The sequence below is a fragment of the Phyllostomus discolor genome, chromosome 1, assembly GCF_004126475.2.
Source record: "Phyllostomus discolor isolate MPI-MPIP mPhyDis1 chromosome 1, mPhyDis1.pri.v3, whole genome shotgun sequence".
In the NCBI taxonomy this organism is placed as follows: Eukaryota; Metazoa; Chordata; class Mammalia; order Chiroptera; family Phyllostomidae; genus Phyllostomus; species Phyllostomus discolor.
This window is the reverse complement of record NC_040903.2, coordinates 87,482,918-87,500,245: the sequence shown is the minus strand read 5'-3', so window position 1 is coordinate 87,500,245 and position 17,328 is coordinate 87,482,918. Positions and strand designations below refer to the sequence as shown.

General features: G+C 46.4%; 1 protein-coding gene across 3 annotated transcripts in view; it reads left to right on the top strand.

Annotated features, from left to right (window-relative positions):
- NFKB1 (nuclear factor kappa B subunit 1) overlaps positions 1–17,008 on the top strand; it is a 128,873-nt gene extending 111,865 nt beyond the window's left edge. For all 3 annotated transcript variants that reach the window (XM_028506770.2, XM_036025942.1, XM_036025951.1), the window contains 9 exons: positions 1,415–1,529; positions 6,565–6,766; positions 7,277–7,446; positions 7,770–7,872; positions 10,437–10,561; positions 11,925–11,991; positions 12,374–12,546; positions 13,338–13,518; positions 16,156–17,008. In XM_028506770.2, the coding sequence (XP_028362571.1) occupies positions 1,415–1,529; positions 6,565–6,766; positions 7,277–7,446; positions 7,770–7,872; positions 10,437–10,561; positions 11,925–11,991; positions 12,374–12,546; positions 13,338–13,518; positions 16,156–16,313 (1,294 nt within the window). In that variant the 3' untranslated portion in view covers positions 16,314–17,008. The remainder of the gene's footprint in view (positions 1–1,414; positions 1,530–6,564; positions 6,767–7,276; positions 7,447–7,769; positions 7,873–10,436; positions 10,562–11,924; positions 11,992–12,373; positions 12,547–13,337; positions 13,519–16,155) is intronic.
- Positions 17,009–17,328: the final 320 nt, after the last annotated feature.

Below are 17,328 nucleotides of genomic sequence, written 5' to 3'. Positions count from 1 at the left end.
CTGTAAGTCTCAGTGTCATCATGTGAAAAATGAGGATAATATTATCTACCTCATCGGATCACTGTTACAATAAATGAGAGTGATGTATGTCAAGTGCTTAGTGCAGTCTGGTAAATAGATGCTCTCAACAAGCAGTAGCCACTTTTATTGTTGTTACTGTTGTTGTTTGTTATTAAGTTAATTTTAATAGTAAGTTTTCTGAATGCTTAAAAAAATGTAATGATGCTTGGCAAATGCCAAGATTTTGACCTTGTTAGTGCAAGCCCCTCAGTTCCATCCGTCATCCTTATTTTAGTGACTAAACTGTGTGCCAGGCCAGAAAAGCTGACCCAAAGAACCAGCCTCCACAAAGATCACAGGACAGAGAGGGAGAAAGATGTGTAGAAAAGTGCAGTTGCACAGCCAAGCGGTAAACTCAAGGGGAGACAACTCACTCTGCCTAGGAAGTTGGGGGAGTCTTCTCCAAGTACATAAGGTTTGAACTGAAATGTGAAGGGTGGAGATGCACTGTCCAGACAGAGGAGAGAGGACCGAAGCCATTTCAGGCAGAGGGAACATGTGCGAGGAAGAAATACATTCACGTCGTTCCTTTAGAAGCTGGCCTCAAGAGTCTTCTCCCACCAGCTAAATGCCTGACTTCATTCTCCCCTCTTGGAATCTCAAAGGATCTTAAGAAGTCTCCACAGCCCTAACCTGTGTGGCTCAGTTGGTTGGGCACTGTCCTGGTTGGGCAAAGGAAAAAGTCACTGGTTCGATTCCCAGGCAGGGCACATGCCTGGGTTGTGGTTTTGGTCCCCAGTTGGAGCACTTTCAAGAGAGACAGACAGATTGACAGAGGCAACTGATCATATTTCTCTCTTACATTGATGTTTCTTTCCCTCTTTTTCTCCCTCCCTTCCCCTCTCTCTAAAAATAAATAAATAAATAAAATCTTTTTTTTTAAAGCTACCGCACTGTGTTTTACAGACATGGTGGCAAAGCTAGGGGAGGTAGCTATACTTTCCTGAACAGATCCTAATTCAGGCATTTCACACCCATCATCTATGTCAAGGCAAGTCAGGGAATGTTAGAGGAGAAAATGCCCTCAGCCGTAACATGGAGGCAGAGCTGGGATTTGAACTCAGCTCTCTCTGCCTCAAAGCCCAGGGGCCTTTCTGCCTCAAGGGATGAAGCCTGAATGCCCCCAGAGACAAGGCAGGCACCATAAAAGAGAGTAGGAGCCTTGGGTAGGCAGAAGGGCACCTTCACCTCAGATTCAGCTGCTATATAGATTCAAAACATTTGGAGGGCCAAAGAAAACTAGATGTGAGAGTCAGATGCAGTCTACAAGTCTAATTATATCTTGGGAATCTTTTGGGTTTTTTTTTTCATATTAACACTTTGGTTGATTATCACCATTGTATTTTTGTTCCAGTGTCTTACACTTAGCAGTCATCCACCTTCATGCTCAGCTTGTGAGGGATCTGCTGGAAGTCACGTGTGGTTTGGTTTTGGATGACATTATCAACATGAGAAATGATCTCTACCAGGTAAGTGCAGATATCAAGGATACAACTGAAAAATCCGTAGTTTGCATGTGGTGTGTTTGTGTGAGTTATTTCTAATGTTGGCAGCAGTAGCAGAACATACAACAAAACATCTTTGCAGGTGACAGCCTGGAAGCCCAGCGCTTGGGAATGTTTTTTAATAAATTGGGCTGCTTTGCTCTGTCGGTCACCCCATGTGAAATTCGGCCGCCTGCTGGAGGGAGGCACACTTGAAACTTGAGAAGCCACCAGAGAGTCAACCCCTGTTAGAGGGAGAACCTAGCACAACTGCATCACATCTGTCGAGCAAAGCAAAATTGAAAAAGATTACGTTTGAAAAGGGGATAATTTATAAGAATTTTTGAAATCTGATGAAACACATTTTGACAACATTTAGCTTAAATATATATCAAACAAAGGGTGCTGATTAAATCAAAATACAAAAAGATGAAAAGGCTGCTTGAGGAAGAAAAAATGTCTTTCAGAAATAGAAAGATTGCTCAGAGTGAAGAAAACAGGGAACACCAAAGAGTTTTACCCAAATCAAGTTTAAATAAAAGTTAGGTGGGCTCAGAACCATTGAGGAGCTCCGTCTCAGAGGTCTTCAGAGCTGCCTAGAGGGAAGTTAGGTGGAGCCTCAGTGAGGCTGCCCCATGGGCTCGTGTAGATGTGCGGTGAGGCAAGGGGATTAAAACTGCCCAGGCAGACCTGCATCCTGGGTGCTGGGAGCCTGGAGACCTGGGCCAGCCTCTGGCTAAGGGACCTACAGGCCCGCACTAGCACATGGGGAGGAGGGTTCAGCTTTCCAGGGTGCTCCCGCCTCTAGCCCCTCTGCTCCCCTGGCACCTTCCTGGCCCCACCAGTCTTCCGTACCAGTCTGCTGGGATCACCCCGCTCAGCTTGCCTGCCTGTTTTCTCCTTCCCTTCACTCAGCCCAAAGGGACTACCCAGTCCTCCTTGGCCTAGATGGTGCACTCAGATGCCGGATTGAAGCATCTCTCTCTCTCTAAAAATATGGACAATGTTCATGTACAATCATTTACATGATAAAGGACCTGTTCCAGTCCTCAGTTTTTAAAGAAGATGACATGAATCATTTTTATTTCCTCAAAGCAGAAGTACTAAAATGTTTCCATGTAGCTGTCAGTAGATTTGTATCTGAGTGTTTCCTGATACGGCGAAATAACAATCTCCCCCTGGATGTAAGGCTTCTTCTTGGGCTGTTGTGCTTCATGTCAAAGGGCAAATGGAGTCAGGGGTTCCTCACCGACTCACACTGTAAAATAACTAGGTTGAGGTCCAATTTTAGATGCACTACATTTAAAGGGTCTCTTCTTCACATATCTTTCATGCTGTTTTGTGGGTGGTTGGTATTTGGAAAGTCATTCGGCCCATAAAGCTTGATTCTCTCAGGCCTGTGGAGTGACTATTCCTTGTTGCCCTCACAAGCACACAAGTCAAACTAGTGATCCGACGTTGTCACCTCTCGTCCCTCCTTTCAAAGACTGCTCACCTTCACTGCCTGCAGGTCAGATTCAAGGAATTACTTGTTTTTCTGTTTATAAATAGGACCTGCAAAGGACACGCACAACAGGATTAGTGGTGGTGACTTCTTATGTGCTGAACTCTTTACTGTATCATTTGGTGATGTGCATTGAGACTCCAGTGTGCTGGAGACAAAACCCTGAAACAGCCACCTTCGCCGCTTCTGAGCCTTCTGGTTCCAGGGCTCTCGGGAGGTCGCAGGCCTCCTTTTTCCCTCCCTTGCCAGTACTCTGGTCAGCGGGCGAGGATTCTGGACCTCCTGGTGTGCTTTCTGGGTCTCACATACACACCCCCAATGGCAGCTTCGATTTGAAAACCAGAAACCACTAAGACTTAGACTCTTGCTTATCTGCTGAAAAGGTTCTCTGTTCACTATTCTCGATGAGAAGTTAAATAGTTCTGTAAGTAATTTGGATTATTTGGCAGTTGTCTTAAGCATTCTCCCAAAATACCTTTCTCTAATCTTAGAATGTTTCTGTGGCCATCTGTCATGATCAGATCTCTGTCCTCACCCACCCCTAGAGAGACATGCTCAAAATAATCCAAGTCCATAGAGCTAAGATTTTTCTGAAGATATTTTTGAAATCTATTCCCTTTAAACCCTATTATCCTCTCTCCTTCCCCTCACTCCAATGTAGACAGCCACTCAAGGGCATTTCATGTGGGTTATTTTATTTGTATATGTTCCTGTAAGACATTAGTGGGGGAGGGGGGTTGCCTGCATATTTTTTATGATTTCAATTGTTATAAATTTATAGTTTTTAAATTTTTAAAGATTTTATTTAGTTTCAGAGAGATGGGAGGAAGAAAGAGAGGGAGAGAAACATCAACGTGTGGTTGCCTTTTGCATGCCCCCCGCTGCCAACCCCACAGTGGGGACTTGGCCTGCAGCCCAGGCATATGCCCTGACTAGGAATCAAACCGGCAACCTTTTGGTTCATGGGCCAGCACTCAGTCCACTGAGCCACACAAGCTAGGGCTATCATTTTTAAAATGGCACAGAAGGAGGTACATTCCTTGAGGGATCCAAGTTGCCCTACCTGGGAGCACACAAGTCTCCCAGCCCCACTCCCCAATGTAACTATTGTATTTGTAAGTATATTCCCACATATCAGCTACATAAGCATATAAACTTCATTTTGTTATTTTTGAAATACAGTTGACATACACTATTAAACACTATTATATATACACTATTATAGTGACATACACTGTTTCAGGTGTACAATATAGTGACCAGACATTTATAGAATTTACAGAATGATCCCCTGAAAAATCTAGTAACCATCTGATACCATACAAATTATTATAACATTATTGACCAAAATCCCTGTGCTATACTTTATTTACATCCCTATGACTGTTTTATAACTGGCAATTTATACATCTTAATGCCTTAAATAAGTAGATATTTTAGTATATTCTCACACAGTCCACATTATGTTATACATACTGGTCCTGCTTCACATTAACTTTTCCTTTCATTTGTACTTTGATGTAATTATAGGTTCATAGGTGGTTGCAAAAAATGTACCAGAAGGTCTCATGCACCCTTCACCCAGTTTGCCCATGGTAGCATCTTGCATAACTAGAGTTCAGTATCAGAACCAGGAAACTGACAGTGATATGATCTTATTCAGGTTTCACCAGTTTTACATGTAGTCATTTGCATGTGTCTGTATAATTCTTCATGAATATATTTTTAGAATGCGTAAGTGGCTTTGTGTTTCATGTCGCTGCGTTTCTGCCTTCTCTATTTATGGGATTCACCGGTGCACCTGGGTGTGTAGCTTGTTCACCATTTTAGTTCCTGAGGAGAATCCCGTAGTGCACATCTCCCACCTGTAAAGTACCTGTTTCCCAGCAGTGGACAGCTTCTTGTGTCCCACCTCCATACACAACACTGTGACGAATACCCTCACCCGGGCCCCCCTGTGGATTTGTATCACTCAGATATCCATGCAGGAGCGAGCTGGGCTGCTGGGTCATTGTCTGCTTGGCTCTGAAGAATGTTTGCATATGTCCACCAGGCATAGCACAAGGGTTCTTAGTTGCCCATATGTTGTAATTGTGTGAGATTGAATCCTGGGGTGTAAGATCTAAAGCCTGAAGTATCATAGAAAGCCTTTGTTGGGACCATGGGAGACTTAAAAACTTCCAGAACAGAAATCCTCTCTTACGATAGGGAATTTGTATGATATGAAAAAGAATTGCTCTGAAACTATAGATGATTCCTAATCCCTGAATAATATCATTTCAGATCTTTTCTCATTCTATTTTCTTTTCCCATCTCCCCAAATAGCGTTTCTGACTAATAAAAAAAGTTTTTATTTATCTACTTGTTTATTTTTCAAGAGGCAGGCTTTTAGCCAATAGCCTATATATTTAGAGTTTTGAGGCTATCATTCCATTTTAAGCCAGGATATAGTCCTACAAGACAAAAAAATAAAGGGGAGAATAGGAATTGGGGGGAAAAAATCCTCTCTTGTTTCTGTGGCATTAAATGGTCACTGTAACTGAGGCTTAGACAGCTGAGCACCTTTCATCCGAGCCCGGTGTACATGGGCTCGCTGCGCCAGCCAGGGCGGTGTTCGCTGTCGCTGCCACAGTGACTGCTTACTGAGAGGGAAGGTTTAAGCAAATTGTCACTGGACAGGCTGGACTTCACAGACTCCTGTGAAATAGGCTGTTTTGTATAAAAAATATATTGCTGTTCTGTCAGTGACCTCAGTTCTGTGAAAGATACTTTTGTGACTCATTGTCTTATTTTGAAAACACACAGTTTTCAAAACATCTCATTTACATTGACCGAGGTGCTGCTTCATGGGCAGGGGAGTCAAATGGACTCTTTGCTCACCTATTAGGTGTCAACAGCCTGTGGTCTGGCTGTCCATCTGAGCCCTCCGAGTGACGTGGTGCTGTGGTTTCACTTACCAAGTGTAGAATCCTTCGGCAGCTTTTATAAAACAGGGCTGGGGAATTCTATTGATTGGCCTCATGGAGCCAGACCACAGAATGATACTTTTTAGTTTAACCAGTTTATTTTCTGTGTCAGTATAGAATAGCGGTGCCTTTGTTAATTGGTTTCTCTTGAGTGGTTCGTCAAACTTTTTCAGTAGAACCATAGTCTTGATTTGATTTGTTAACATATGGAATTATAAGCTGAAGATAGAGTCCTACTAGAATTTCAAGGAAAATAAAATTACTAATGAGTTAATAGATCAGAATCAGTGGGCTGAAGTGAGAAACAAGAAGGCTGTTAAGAATTGAAAATAGAGAAATAATCTTAATAACTGAGTGGCTAAAAGTTTGTCTACTATGTAAATTTCATTAGCATTTGATATGGGACAGGGAGTAATTCCTCTACAGAGGTGAGGAGTTAATCTGGGAATGAAAAATAGCCCACAATATGACTCCATCTGCTGTCAGGCCTGTGAGTTGTAAGTGTTTCCTACTGACAGTGTGATCTCCTGCCCCTTCTCCAACTTCCCAGACGCCCTTGCACTTGGCAGTGATCACCAAGCAGGAGGCAGTGGTGGAGGACTTGCTGAGGGCTGGGGCAGACCTGAGCCTCCTGGACCGCTTGGGTAACTCTGTTTTACACCTCGCTGCCAAAGAAGGACATGATCAAATTCTCAGCATTTTACTCAAGCACAAGAAGGCAGCACTACTTATTGACCACCCCAATGGGGAAGGTAAGAGAAGAATCACACGTTGTGCTATAACCTTTTCTGTCTGCCTTCCAAACAGTTAGTAGATATTGGATAAATGTGTTGTTATATGATTTGCACCCAAAGTGCTTTTCTTAATCACCTGGAATGAATTCACCATCTTTTGTGGGCATTTCTCTTGCTCACCGTAGCTGATTCCTTTAAAGATGACTTGGGAAAGTTAGTCAGTAGGAGAAAAAGCAGAGTCCTAAAAACACTGGACTTCAAGTGTAGAAAGTATCATTTGTTCAAAAAACGTTTGCCTGTTTTTGGTGTCCCCTGAGAGCCTCAAAGGAGACTGTGGGTTTACGTGCAGAACAGCTCAGTGACAGTGCCTATAAAGACTTATCTGGAATAGAGACCCAGCACTAGACGTGCTAAGACCCGTCAGCCTCCCCTTTCTGTGGACTAGTTCTGTCACTTCCTTCAGCTCCACTGAGAGCGTCTTGTGAGCAGCCCTCCCACTCTGTGACTGTCCTTGTGCCTGCGCCGCAGGTCAGAACGCCATTCACATAGCCGTGATGAGCAACAGCATGCCGTGTCTGAAGCAGCTGGTGGCCGCCGGGGCTGACATCAACTCGCAGGAGCAGAAGTCGGGTCGCACAGCGCTGCACCTGGCTGTTGAGCATGACAACATCTCCTTGGCTGGCTACCTGCTCCTGGAGGTAAAGGATGCACTTATTTGCCTTTGCTTTAAATTCCGAGGGAGATTTAGGGAACTTTTTTGAAAAAATGGTGTTGGTAACAGCCTTTCTGCCTCCATTCCTCTCTGTCTACTTCATGTCTACGCAAGGCTTCAGAGCCGCAGCTTCAGACATTCCTGTCGACCCTTGCCTGGGAGCTCTAGCTGGGGATTGTTTCAGTGGCAGAGTCTGCCCCAAACAGTAGCTGTGCTAGTAATATAACTCAAGGAGCCATGAAGACTGGGACATGGGGACAAAAGGACAAGACCTTCGACTAACCCTTTTCCGTGTGGGCCGAATTGCAGGGTGATGCCGACGTAGACAGCACCACCTATGACGGAACTACACCCCTGCACATAGCGGCCGGGAGAGGGTCCACCCGGATGGCAGCGCTTCTCAAAGCAGCAGGTGAGGCGGCCTGGCAGGCAGTTGGGGAAAATGTTATCAGGAATGCAAACCCAGCTTCAGCGGGGCAGCCTGTCACCGTCTTTGAGCCGCAGAGGTGCTGCTGAAGGGCAGGAGTAAAAAAGTTCTCTGGCCAGTCACACTCTAACTGCCATAGAGCACTGCTTGGACTAGTAATCCCAGGCTTCACCCTGAGATGCAGAGTTTTTACTCTCCGGTTCACCTGTTTGGGCTGGGCTGGGGTTGTTCAGGTTGGCCCCCGTGACAACAGATCTTAAAGTTCAAGTAAATTCCTTTATAGAATTCTGAGTAGTACCAGCCTCTTCGTATCTGAAGTCCTCAGGAGAAAAATGTGTATTGGTGTGAGAAACAATTTAAAGACTCCTTGTGCAAGAAAGACCTGTTAGAAGTCAAAGTGCCTGGAAGCAAGCAGGGCCCACGCTGGGTGCTGTCGTGTGTGAGGCACTGAACGTCGAGGGCGTTTCCTGACCGACCTGTGTGCCGGGCTCTGTGCTCGGCATCCCACGTGCATGTCCCATTTAATCTTACTTCATCCACCATAACCCCTTGAGATAAATCCCATTATTATTATTATTATTATTCCCATCTGAAAGCTGAGGAAACAAACTAGAGGACTTTTGCGTCCCAATCCCAGGGTCCCAATAAGTAGCAGAGTGATGAATGACACCTTCTCAGTCCAGACGTCCCAACTTCGTTCTCCCCACTGTGTTTCTGTCCCCGTATGGCTCAAGGATTGCAGGTGTTACTCCACCTAATCCTCTACTCCTAATCCTCTAATCCTTTGAAGTATAGAAAAATTATTGCTGCTCATCCTTGAATCTCTATTGCCCTGACTATTTAAGACCTCAAAAACTATTTAATGATATTGGTATCTCCAACCTGCCATGATATATCTGATTCACTTTAGAGGTTATTAAATTTTTTAAGAAGGTAAATGCTCTACCAATTCAAGAAAACAGAGCAGGTTACACACCTTTGTAAAAAGCTGAGTCCAGAAAAGTGTAGGAACTTCTTCTCTGGGGCACCACCTTTTCCTGACAAGTAAAATTATATCCCCAATAAATAGCAGCCTTTTGTGTTCCCCCTTGTCCAGTTAAACTTTCTCTTGAATAAGACACTCTCATCTGGTAATTCAGGGTTCTAATTAAGAAACGCCTTCAGACAAGAAGCTGTAACCATTTCAAAAATGCTTTCTGTTGAATTCTCAGTGTCTCATGGGAAGGGTAGCAAGGAGCAGATTCCTTGGTAGACAAATGAAGAAACTCATGTGAGAAACCTAGTGCTGAGATCAAAGTTGTGAAGAAGGTCATGTAAGGAACCCACACAGCTCAGCTCCTCAGTCTTCAGTCCTGTGAGCGGCTCACCTGAGTGTCCCCACCGTGTTCATGGTCAGATGAGAAATAACATGAAGAACCTCCTTCGATTCTACTGGGCACTCCCTGTTATTAAAGTCAGTACAAATCAGATGTTCGCCCAGCAGGGCAACAAGTTCTTCTTCTCAAAAGAGTTCGCCGAACTTACTGTTGTTCATTCGGCATCAAGTTAAAGACTCCCCCATGAAACTAGTCCCTGAGCCTTGGAGAAGTAACCCTAGCTCTGATCTTTGAGTTACTTTTGGTGTTTCCTGCTGCAGGCTAAAGAACAGACTAGATTTTCCTTTCTCTATCTTTTTTTTTATAATTTATTTACTTATTTTTAGAGAGAGGGGAAAGGAGGGAGAAAGAGAGGGAGAGAAACATCAATATGTGGTTGCCTCTCATGTGCCCCCTACTGGGGACCTGGCCTATAACCCAGGCATCTGCCCCAATTGGGTATTGAACCTGTGAACTTTTGGTTCTCAGACCCGCACTCAGTCCACTGAGCTACACCAAGCAGGACAAGACTAGATTTTCCAAGATGAGCCCTAACTTCTTTGATAACTACACATCCTAGCAGAGGTTTATTCGGTGGTTTTTGTGGGTGGTGATCAGGGCCCTGGCCATGCTATACCCGGGAACAAAACTGAACATGTAGCCAGTTTATATTATTGGTTACTTGCCAATAATCACTTTGGTTAAGTGATTTCTCACCTTAAAAGGAAACTGGAGATTCTTCTGAGGATTTCAGTAATATAAACGTGTAGCCAGAGAGCAGGCATCTTCGGTGTTTTGAGCAAATAGGAGAGGAAGTTGAGAAATGCACGTAAATTTGAACATTAGGACCTTCATCCTGAGGGCGCACCCGGGTTCTGTGAAGTGCTGTCACTCGTCCCCAGATCAGAGGTTCCTCGTTCGATTTAAAACTGTCCTACAGCATTAAATGCGAGAGAGAGAGGGAGAGTTTCCAAGTGTTTTGTTTCAAAAGTGTCCTTGGATATATAGGGTATCATCAGACACCTTTACAGTCAAAATAAATTAGAATTTAAAAGATGGTCTCTGGATATTTCAATAGAAATGTCTTCTATGTTTTTAAGTAATGTTTTATACATTTATCCGATCTGACCCCCACAGCAGTTGGAAGTTGACGAGATACGGGTTCACTCAATGCTGTGTAACTTGACTTCACAGGAGCAGATCCCCTGGCAGAGAACTTTGAGCCTCTCTATGGCCTGGACGACTCTTGGGAAAAGGATGGAGAGGACGAAGGAGTCGTGCCTGGAACCACGCCCCTAGACATGGCCACCAGCTGGCAGGTGAGTGTCGCTCTGGACTGATGGCAGCTCCCGGGGGAGCCAAAGGCTCGGGAATGTAAGAGCGGGTGGTCTCCCTGGGTCTTCATTTCCCAGAGCATATGGCTTTTATTTCTTAAGAAAGTCTGCTTGCCAAGAGCTGTGTTTATCTTGAAAAACTTATCCATGAGAGATCTAGGTCAGCAGAGTTCTGAGTGTAAAAGTGTACTCGGAATCAGCTCAAAGTTAGGTGCTAAGAGAGGGTTAGAAGAGAGAAAACACAAAATTCACATTAGGAGTTATCCATTCTGAACTCATGTCAGAATTGTCCCATCTTAATTCCTGAAGCTGGGATAAAATGTTATGGTTTGCTTGAACTTTGGTTAAGTGATTTCTCAACTTAAAAGGAAACTGGAGATTCTTCTGAGGATTTCAATAATATAAACAGAGTAAACAGACTTAAAGCCTTCCTCAAAACTCCACCGACCAGAGATCTCAAAATGAAAAGCAGCTACCAGGTCCTTCTGGCCCAGCCAGAAGAGCCAGAGCAAGGCCCTGGGCAGCACACAGATCTCCAACATGACAAAATCAGCTCTCTTACGGGCAGGCACTGCTCCACATCCAAAAGCTGCCCGTGGCTTCCTCGTGGCCCATGTGGATTGAGCTAAGTGACCCCGGCAGAGACCACATGGTTCTCCTTTTACACTGAGCACCTGGCTTTCCCAGAAGCCTCACCACACAAGGCAGATAACCCACTTCAGTGACCCAAGTCATCCTTCCGCAGGTCAGCCAGCCGCAAAGTGACTGCAGAGAACACAGAAAGGCCTCCATAGCTGTGGGACTTTATTTGTTTAACTTAAGACTTTTCTGGCCCCTGAGTTAGAATGTAGATGGTACAAGGCTAACACCAAGCCCTGTGTGCATTTCCGTACCTCACTCTGAGCAAGTCTGTAAAACTCATTCTCGTAAGTCTTTTACTAGGAAGGAGGGGGCAGTGAGGGGACACAGCTTCCCAGCCCTGAGGAAGGTCAGCCCCCACCCGGCTCGCAGGGAGACATCACTGAGAGTGACCCTCGCCGAGACATGGCTGAGCTGGCAGCATGGACTGCTTTGTCCCTGAGAAGGGCCTGCTCTTGCTCTCTGTGAGGCGGGGTTGGGTCCTGCAGCCCTTCTGGGACAGCGCCCAGGGAACACAGCCTCCTGGCCCTATAGCCCCGGCGGGCCTGCGTGCGCCTGGGCCATGGCCCAGACTCCTCTCCATTCTTCCGTTCTCGAGGCACCAGAACCGCCTGAGAAGGACATTCTGAGTTCTTAATGACAAAAAATAAAAAATAAAAAACACCACATATTTCCCTCACGGTTGTTCCCCGTGTTTTTCTCCCAACAGGTGTTTGACATACTAAATGGGAAACCGTATGAGCCAGAGTTTACATCTGATGATTTACTGGCGCAAGGTGAGTTCTTCCAACCAGCGTTTCCTCCCCACTGTCAGTGGGGCGGGGGGCGGGGAGCACCAGCATCATCCAGGGTGTCTGCAGACGGCCGGAGGTCATTGCAGAATCAGGAGAGCCTGGAGGTGTGAAAGGGGGACATGCAATTTAAGCTCTCACCTGCCTCTACAAGACAGCAAATAGGTAAAGAAAAAAGACAAAAAGGCAGTTGAGATATTTTCCTGAGTACTGCTGGTACTCCCCTGCCTTCTGCTGACGCTCAGGTGAAGGAGCTCGACCACCTCCAGGGGGCGCAGAGGGAGGGTGAGCAGCATGGCAGCCGTCACCCCGTCCAGCGTGTCTCTGTTCCGCTGGGACAGGCATGTTTCTCCTTCGTTTCCTTCAGGAGACATGAAGCAGCTGACTGAAGATGCAAAGTTGCAGCTCTACAAGTTGCTAGAATTTCCTGATCCAGATAAAAACTGGGCTACTCTGGCACAGAAACTGGGTCTGGGGATCCTCAATAATGCCTTCCGGCTGAGCCCTGCTCCTTCTAAAACTCTCATGGACAATTATGAGGTACAGCACCCCCTGACATCGCTAACTATGTGTATTTGACTTTGCTCTGTTAACATTACTTCTGGGTACAACCCCCTTCCGTCTCCCTTCATTCTGAGGAAGAAGAATTCATTGTTACCCATGTTCTGGGAGGGTGGCCCAGGCCAAGGTCAAAGCCTTTCAGATACCTAGGCTGTTTTCAGATACTAGAGACGTTCCCTATTTTCAAATGCCTTGAGCTTGTCTGCAAAAATGCTACCTAGAGGGCCAGGATGATCCCAGAACTTTGATCTCCCTGAACAAACACGACAGACGAGGATGGATAGTCATTGCTTCCTGTCCCGAAGATCATGCCTTGATCATGTGTCAGGACATGGAATCATGTTTCTGTGAGGTGACTCCTCATGGAGTCATTACCTGGTAATTTCCAAAACTAAAAGGTAAATAGGGACTGAAAACTTGACTGATAGCTCTTGTTTCCCAGTACTTTTAGAGCTTCAGCTTAAACAGGGACACTGCATGAACTGAGCTCTAGGTAGCGTCACTGCCTCAGCATCTCTCTCAATCTGTGCTTACTATCAACCTCTTCTCCGTCATTTCCTGAATGCTCTTTGAGCTAAAACAGGAAACTTGACTCAAAGATAGTATTTGCTTAGATGCTGTTTGCCCTGACCTTCCAGGACCACCTGCCTCTTGCGGTGAAGGAGGCAGCCTGGCAGAGGGAAGGCGTGTGCGTGTTTGCAGCCTGCCCGGTCGTTCCCTGCACAGGTTTTCACACAAGAACACATTCATTCTTCATTTCTTTCGTGCAGGTCTCTGGAGGGACAGTAAGGGAGCTGCTGGAGGCCCTGAGACAGATGGGCTACACTGAAGCGATCGAAGTGATCCAAGCGGCCTTCTGCACCTCAGGCACCACAGTCCCCAGCCCAGTGAAGACCGCCTCTCGGGCCCACTCGCTGCCTCTCTCACCGGACTCCACCAGACAACACATAGGTAAAGGGGAAAAAGAAAAAGCAGTTGAGATATTTTCCTGCTTCCTGGGCCAGTGGGTCAGGCGAGTGCGTTCACTCTCTCGGGCTGTGGCGTGTGCCCCCACCGTCGTCCCCTGAACATCCGGTCCCCGGTGTCTGTCTCCTCCCTGCCGGGCTCACAGGTTCTGCCTGCAGCCCCCTCCCTGACACCTCCGCTCAGGTGCGGGGCTGTCCCCAGGAACAATCACAGTGACACGTGACTGATTTAGATTCCTAATAGATGCTAAAAACATGATGTGGGTGGTGAAGGTAAATATTATGTCTCTCATCTTTTAAATTTAAAAGAGAAAAATGCACTAGAACCAGCACTGGCACGCCGACTGTGGATGGACGCTGTGGTTTTCCCACCGCACCCTCAGCTCCTCGGGTCCTGCCTGGGGTCACGATGCCGACCTCGTCTCACACCATTATTGGGTCCACCTGTCGGCCACCTAAAATACAGAGCACAGTGGACTCTCCTCACAGCCCAACGGTCCTGCATTTCCCTTTTGTCCCGCTCTCTAAACTGCCACTACCTGCATTTTCTTTCTGACCCGCAGCATCCCTTCTGCACTCGCGGTCCCCCGCTCCCACTGGATCACTTAGCAAGCATGCTATGGTTTCCCTCATCTTTTCAAAATAAATCAACAAAAACAAAGAACGGTCCTTTCATCCCACTCCCCTCTGACCCACAGCCCAGCTCCTCTGCCCTCCTACATGGCAGAGCTGTGCAGGAGGACTTCGTAGTGTCCTTCTTTCTGCCTTCTCTCCTCTCCCTGACCCCTGCAGTCGGGGCCCATCCCAACCCTCTGCCGGGCCTGCTCTCGGGCCTGCTGCTCACAGGGCGCCTGGGGTCTGGCCACCTGCTCCCCATCCTTCTCATCTTCTCCAGCGCTGCCAGCACGCTTCACAGCGGACCACTCCCTCCTGTTTCAAACCATCAGCCCTCTTGGCTTTTCCACTCCCCTCTCTGCCCCTTCCACATGCCCCTTCTAAAGTCACACGTGCCATTGCCATTAATGTCTGAACACCCCACACGAACTGAATATTGGCCACATCAGTCAGAAGCACTGCTGTCCTCCGGGAGATTAAGTCAAAAACCTAAGACTGGCACACAAATGCTCCCCGGTCCTAATCACTGTGCAGACAGCCATCAAGTTCTTCCTCTCTGCAGCCACCCTCCTCATCCAGTCCACCTCCGTTGCCTGTCCATTCCAGCAGCAGCTGCTGATCCATCTCCCGGTTCCCCTTCAGTTCATTCTCCACACAACAGGCAGTTTACAAAACTAGTAAGATTATGGTACTTCTGCTGTGTACCCTCCAATTCATTCATCCATTCAACAAATCTTTACCGAGCGCATCCTCTGTGCTCAGCACTGTTGGAGGCTTTGAACACAGGAGGTGAGCGATAAAGGCAGTGTCTCTTCTTTACTCATTCGTGCCTTGAACATGGCTTTCATCAGCCCTTCCCTGTTGCTGTGCAGCTCCACCGTCCTCCAGCTCCAGCTCACTAGTCCAGCCTGAGGGTCTCGGCACCTGCTCTTCCCCTGCCCTGCAGAGATCCTCGCCAGCCTGGCTCCTTCTTCCCATTCAGTTTCAGCACCAGTGTCTCCTTGGCCAGGGAGCCCTTCCTAGGGAGTCAGGACAGGCGTTTTGCCCACTTTAGAAAGAAATAATGTGTCCACCAGGAAAACTAACCCCATCTCCTGTCTTACGACCTGATGTTCCCTCCCACAAAGAAATGGGACCATACATGTTAAAAAGCTGTAAGCCCTTGATTTATAGAGTTATTTTTTGAAGTACCTCACAGTTCCCAGCACATAATAGAAACCCAGTAAAGATTGGTTGATTGAATAAATCAATAAATAACAATAGCCATGTCATTGCCGTTAAAGTCTGAATTTTCGTATTGGAGTCTGAGATATCAGAAGGTAACATTTGACTCAGGTGCACTGAGGTCTGTCCCTTTCTTTGATCACTCCCTACCTGTAGGAAATAGTTCACGTCGTTCATTCAGGCCCCTAAGGAGACTCCTCTGCCAGGAGACACTGACCTGATTGTCCAGCACGGACTCATGGTCATCAAAACCACCTTATTTTTTTTTTTGCTACCAAAATGTTTTTGAGGCAGTATATAGTGCTTAATGGCATATGAGGCTCAGAAAGATATCTTTCGTTCCTACTTCTGTCGACAATTTATTTTGCCTAGATTCAGCAGTTTCCCCTATATCAGCTATAAAATAGGTAACGCAGTGGTTGGAAAAAGACACCCGATTTCTAAGAAAGAAAGGTACACATTGGGTCAAGAGAATTCAGAAAGGATTCTGATAAATGTGAGGCTAGGTCATAAGAAAAGAGATGTGAAAACATTTGGCTAATTTTGGTGTCTTCGCAGTTTTTATATTACTTTGGGTGCTTTCTGCCCCTCCCCCCACCGTGAACAGCGAACAGGCGGGCGGTGTAGGCGGAATGTGGTGACTTGTAGAAACTAATGGGCAAGAATAGCACACAGGCCTTTCCGATCCAGACTTTGAGCCCAGCTGGGATGAACAGTGGACAAGAGCGGAGGCTCTGCCTTGTTCCCAGCTGCACCCCAGTGAACGCACGTTTTCTCCCCTCAGATGAGCTCTGTGGCGACAGCATCTGTGACAGCGGCGTGGAGACGTCCTTCCACAAACTCAGCTTCACGGAGTCTCTGACCGGCGGCAGCTCGTTGCTAACTCTTAACAAAATGCCCCATGACTTCGGGCAGGAAGGACCTATAGAAGGCAAGATTTAGCCCTCTGGCAATCTCCAACACCCTGTAAACCAGAGTTCTGAAATTCTGCGTTGCCCAAAAGAAGGAAGGCAGAGTGCATCCAAGGTGCTCCGAGGAGAACTGGCTGGCCTGGGTTGTTCTGGATTACTCGAGGCCTTTTAAACTTGCCTTCCTTTCTTGGTTCTTAAATGACTTTCAGCCCGGCCCACTTGCAGATAGCACCTAGCAGTCACGGCCTTTGGTGGCGCTGGTGCCCCATCTGAGGCGAGGTACCTGGTTGAGCTTTCCCAGCTGCTTTCTGTTGTCATTGCTGCTGTCCCTCCACTGCGTCCCCACTGTCATTAGGTGTCACGGTCCCCACCTGGTGTTCTTCCTGGCCGTCCACAGCACTGTCATGCATCCAGATTAAGAATTAAAAAATTCTTAATATTTTATTAAGGATAGTTTCAATGAGATATTTTAAAATGAGAGTCTCAGTGTGTAATTACAAAAGGCTACTGCTTTTTCTAATGCAGTTATCTCTGTGATTTGAAAAAGAGTATGTGCTTGCCAATATTTAAACATGGTTACAATCAGTACTGAAATGGTATTTTCCCCTTTTCTGCATTTTGCTATTGTAAATATGTTTTTAGATCAAATACTTTAAGAGAAGAAATGTTGGATTTATAAATGCTATTTTTTATTTTACTTTTATAATAAAAGGCAAAGCAAATTGATGGCCTTGTCCTGTCGGATATGTGCACATACTTTCCTGTGACCGCAGGGTCCTGCCACAGCCTGGTCACCACGTTCACATTCCTCCGTGGAGTCGATTTTTTGATCCTGAAGCAAACAAAAATTATCAGAAGAACAGTGTGTTAACCTGAGATGAAGGCTTCGGGCTCAAGTCCTCGCACGGCTCATTCATTTCGGCTGTGTCGTTTCACCTATCTCATGCAGACCATCCCTCCCCGCCCCTGAGCGTGTTCTCTCTGCCTTCGTCATGCCACAAATGTTGACATTTCATCCTGCCAGTGGTCCTGTACAGGAAACCTTA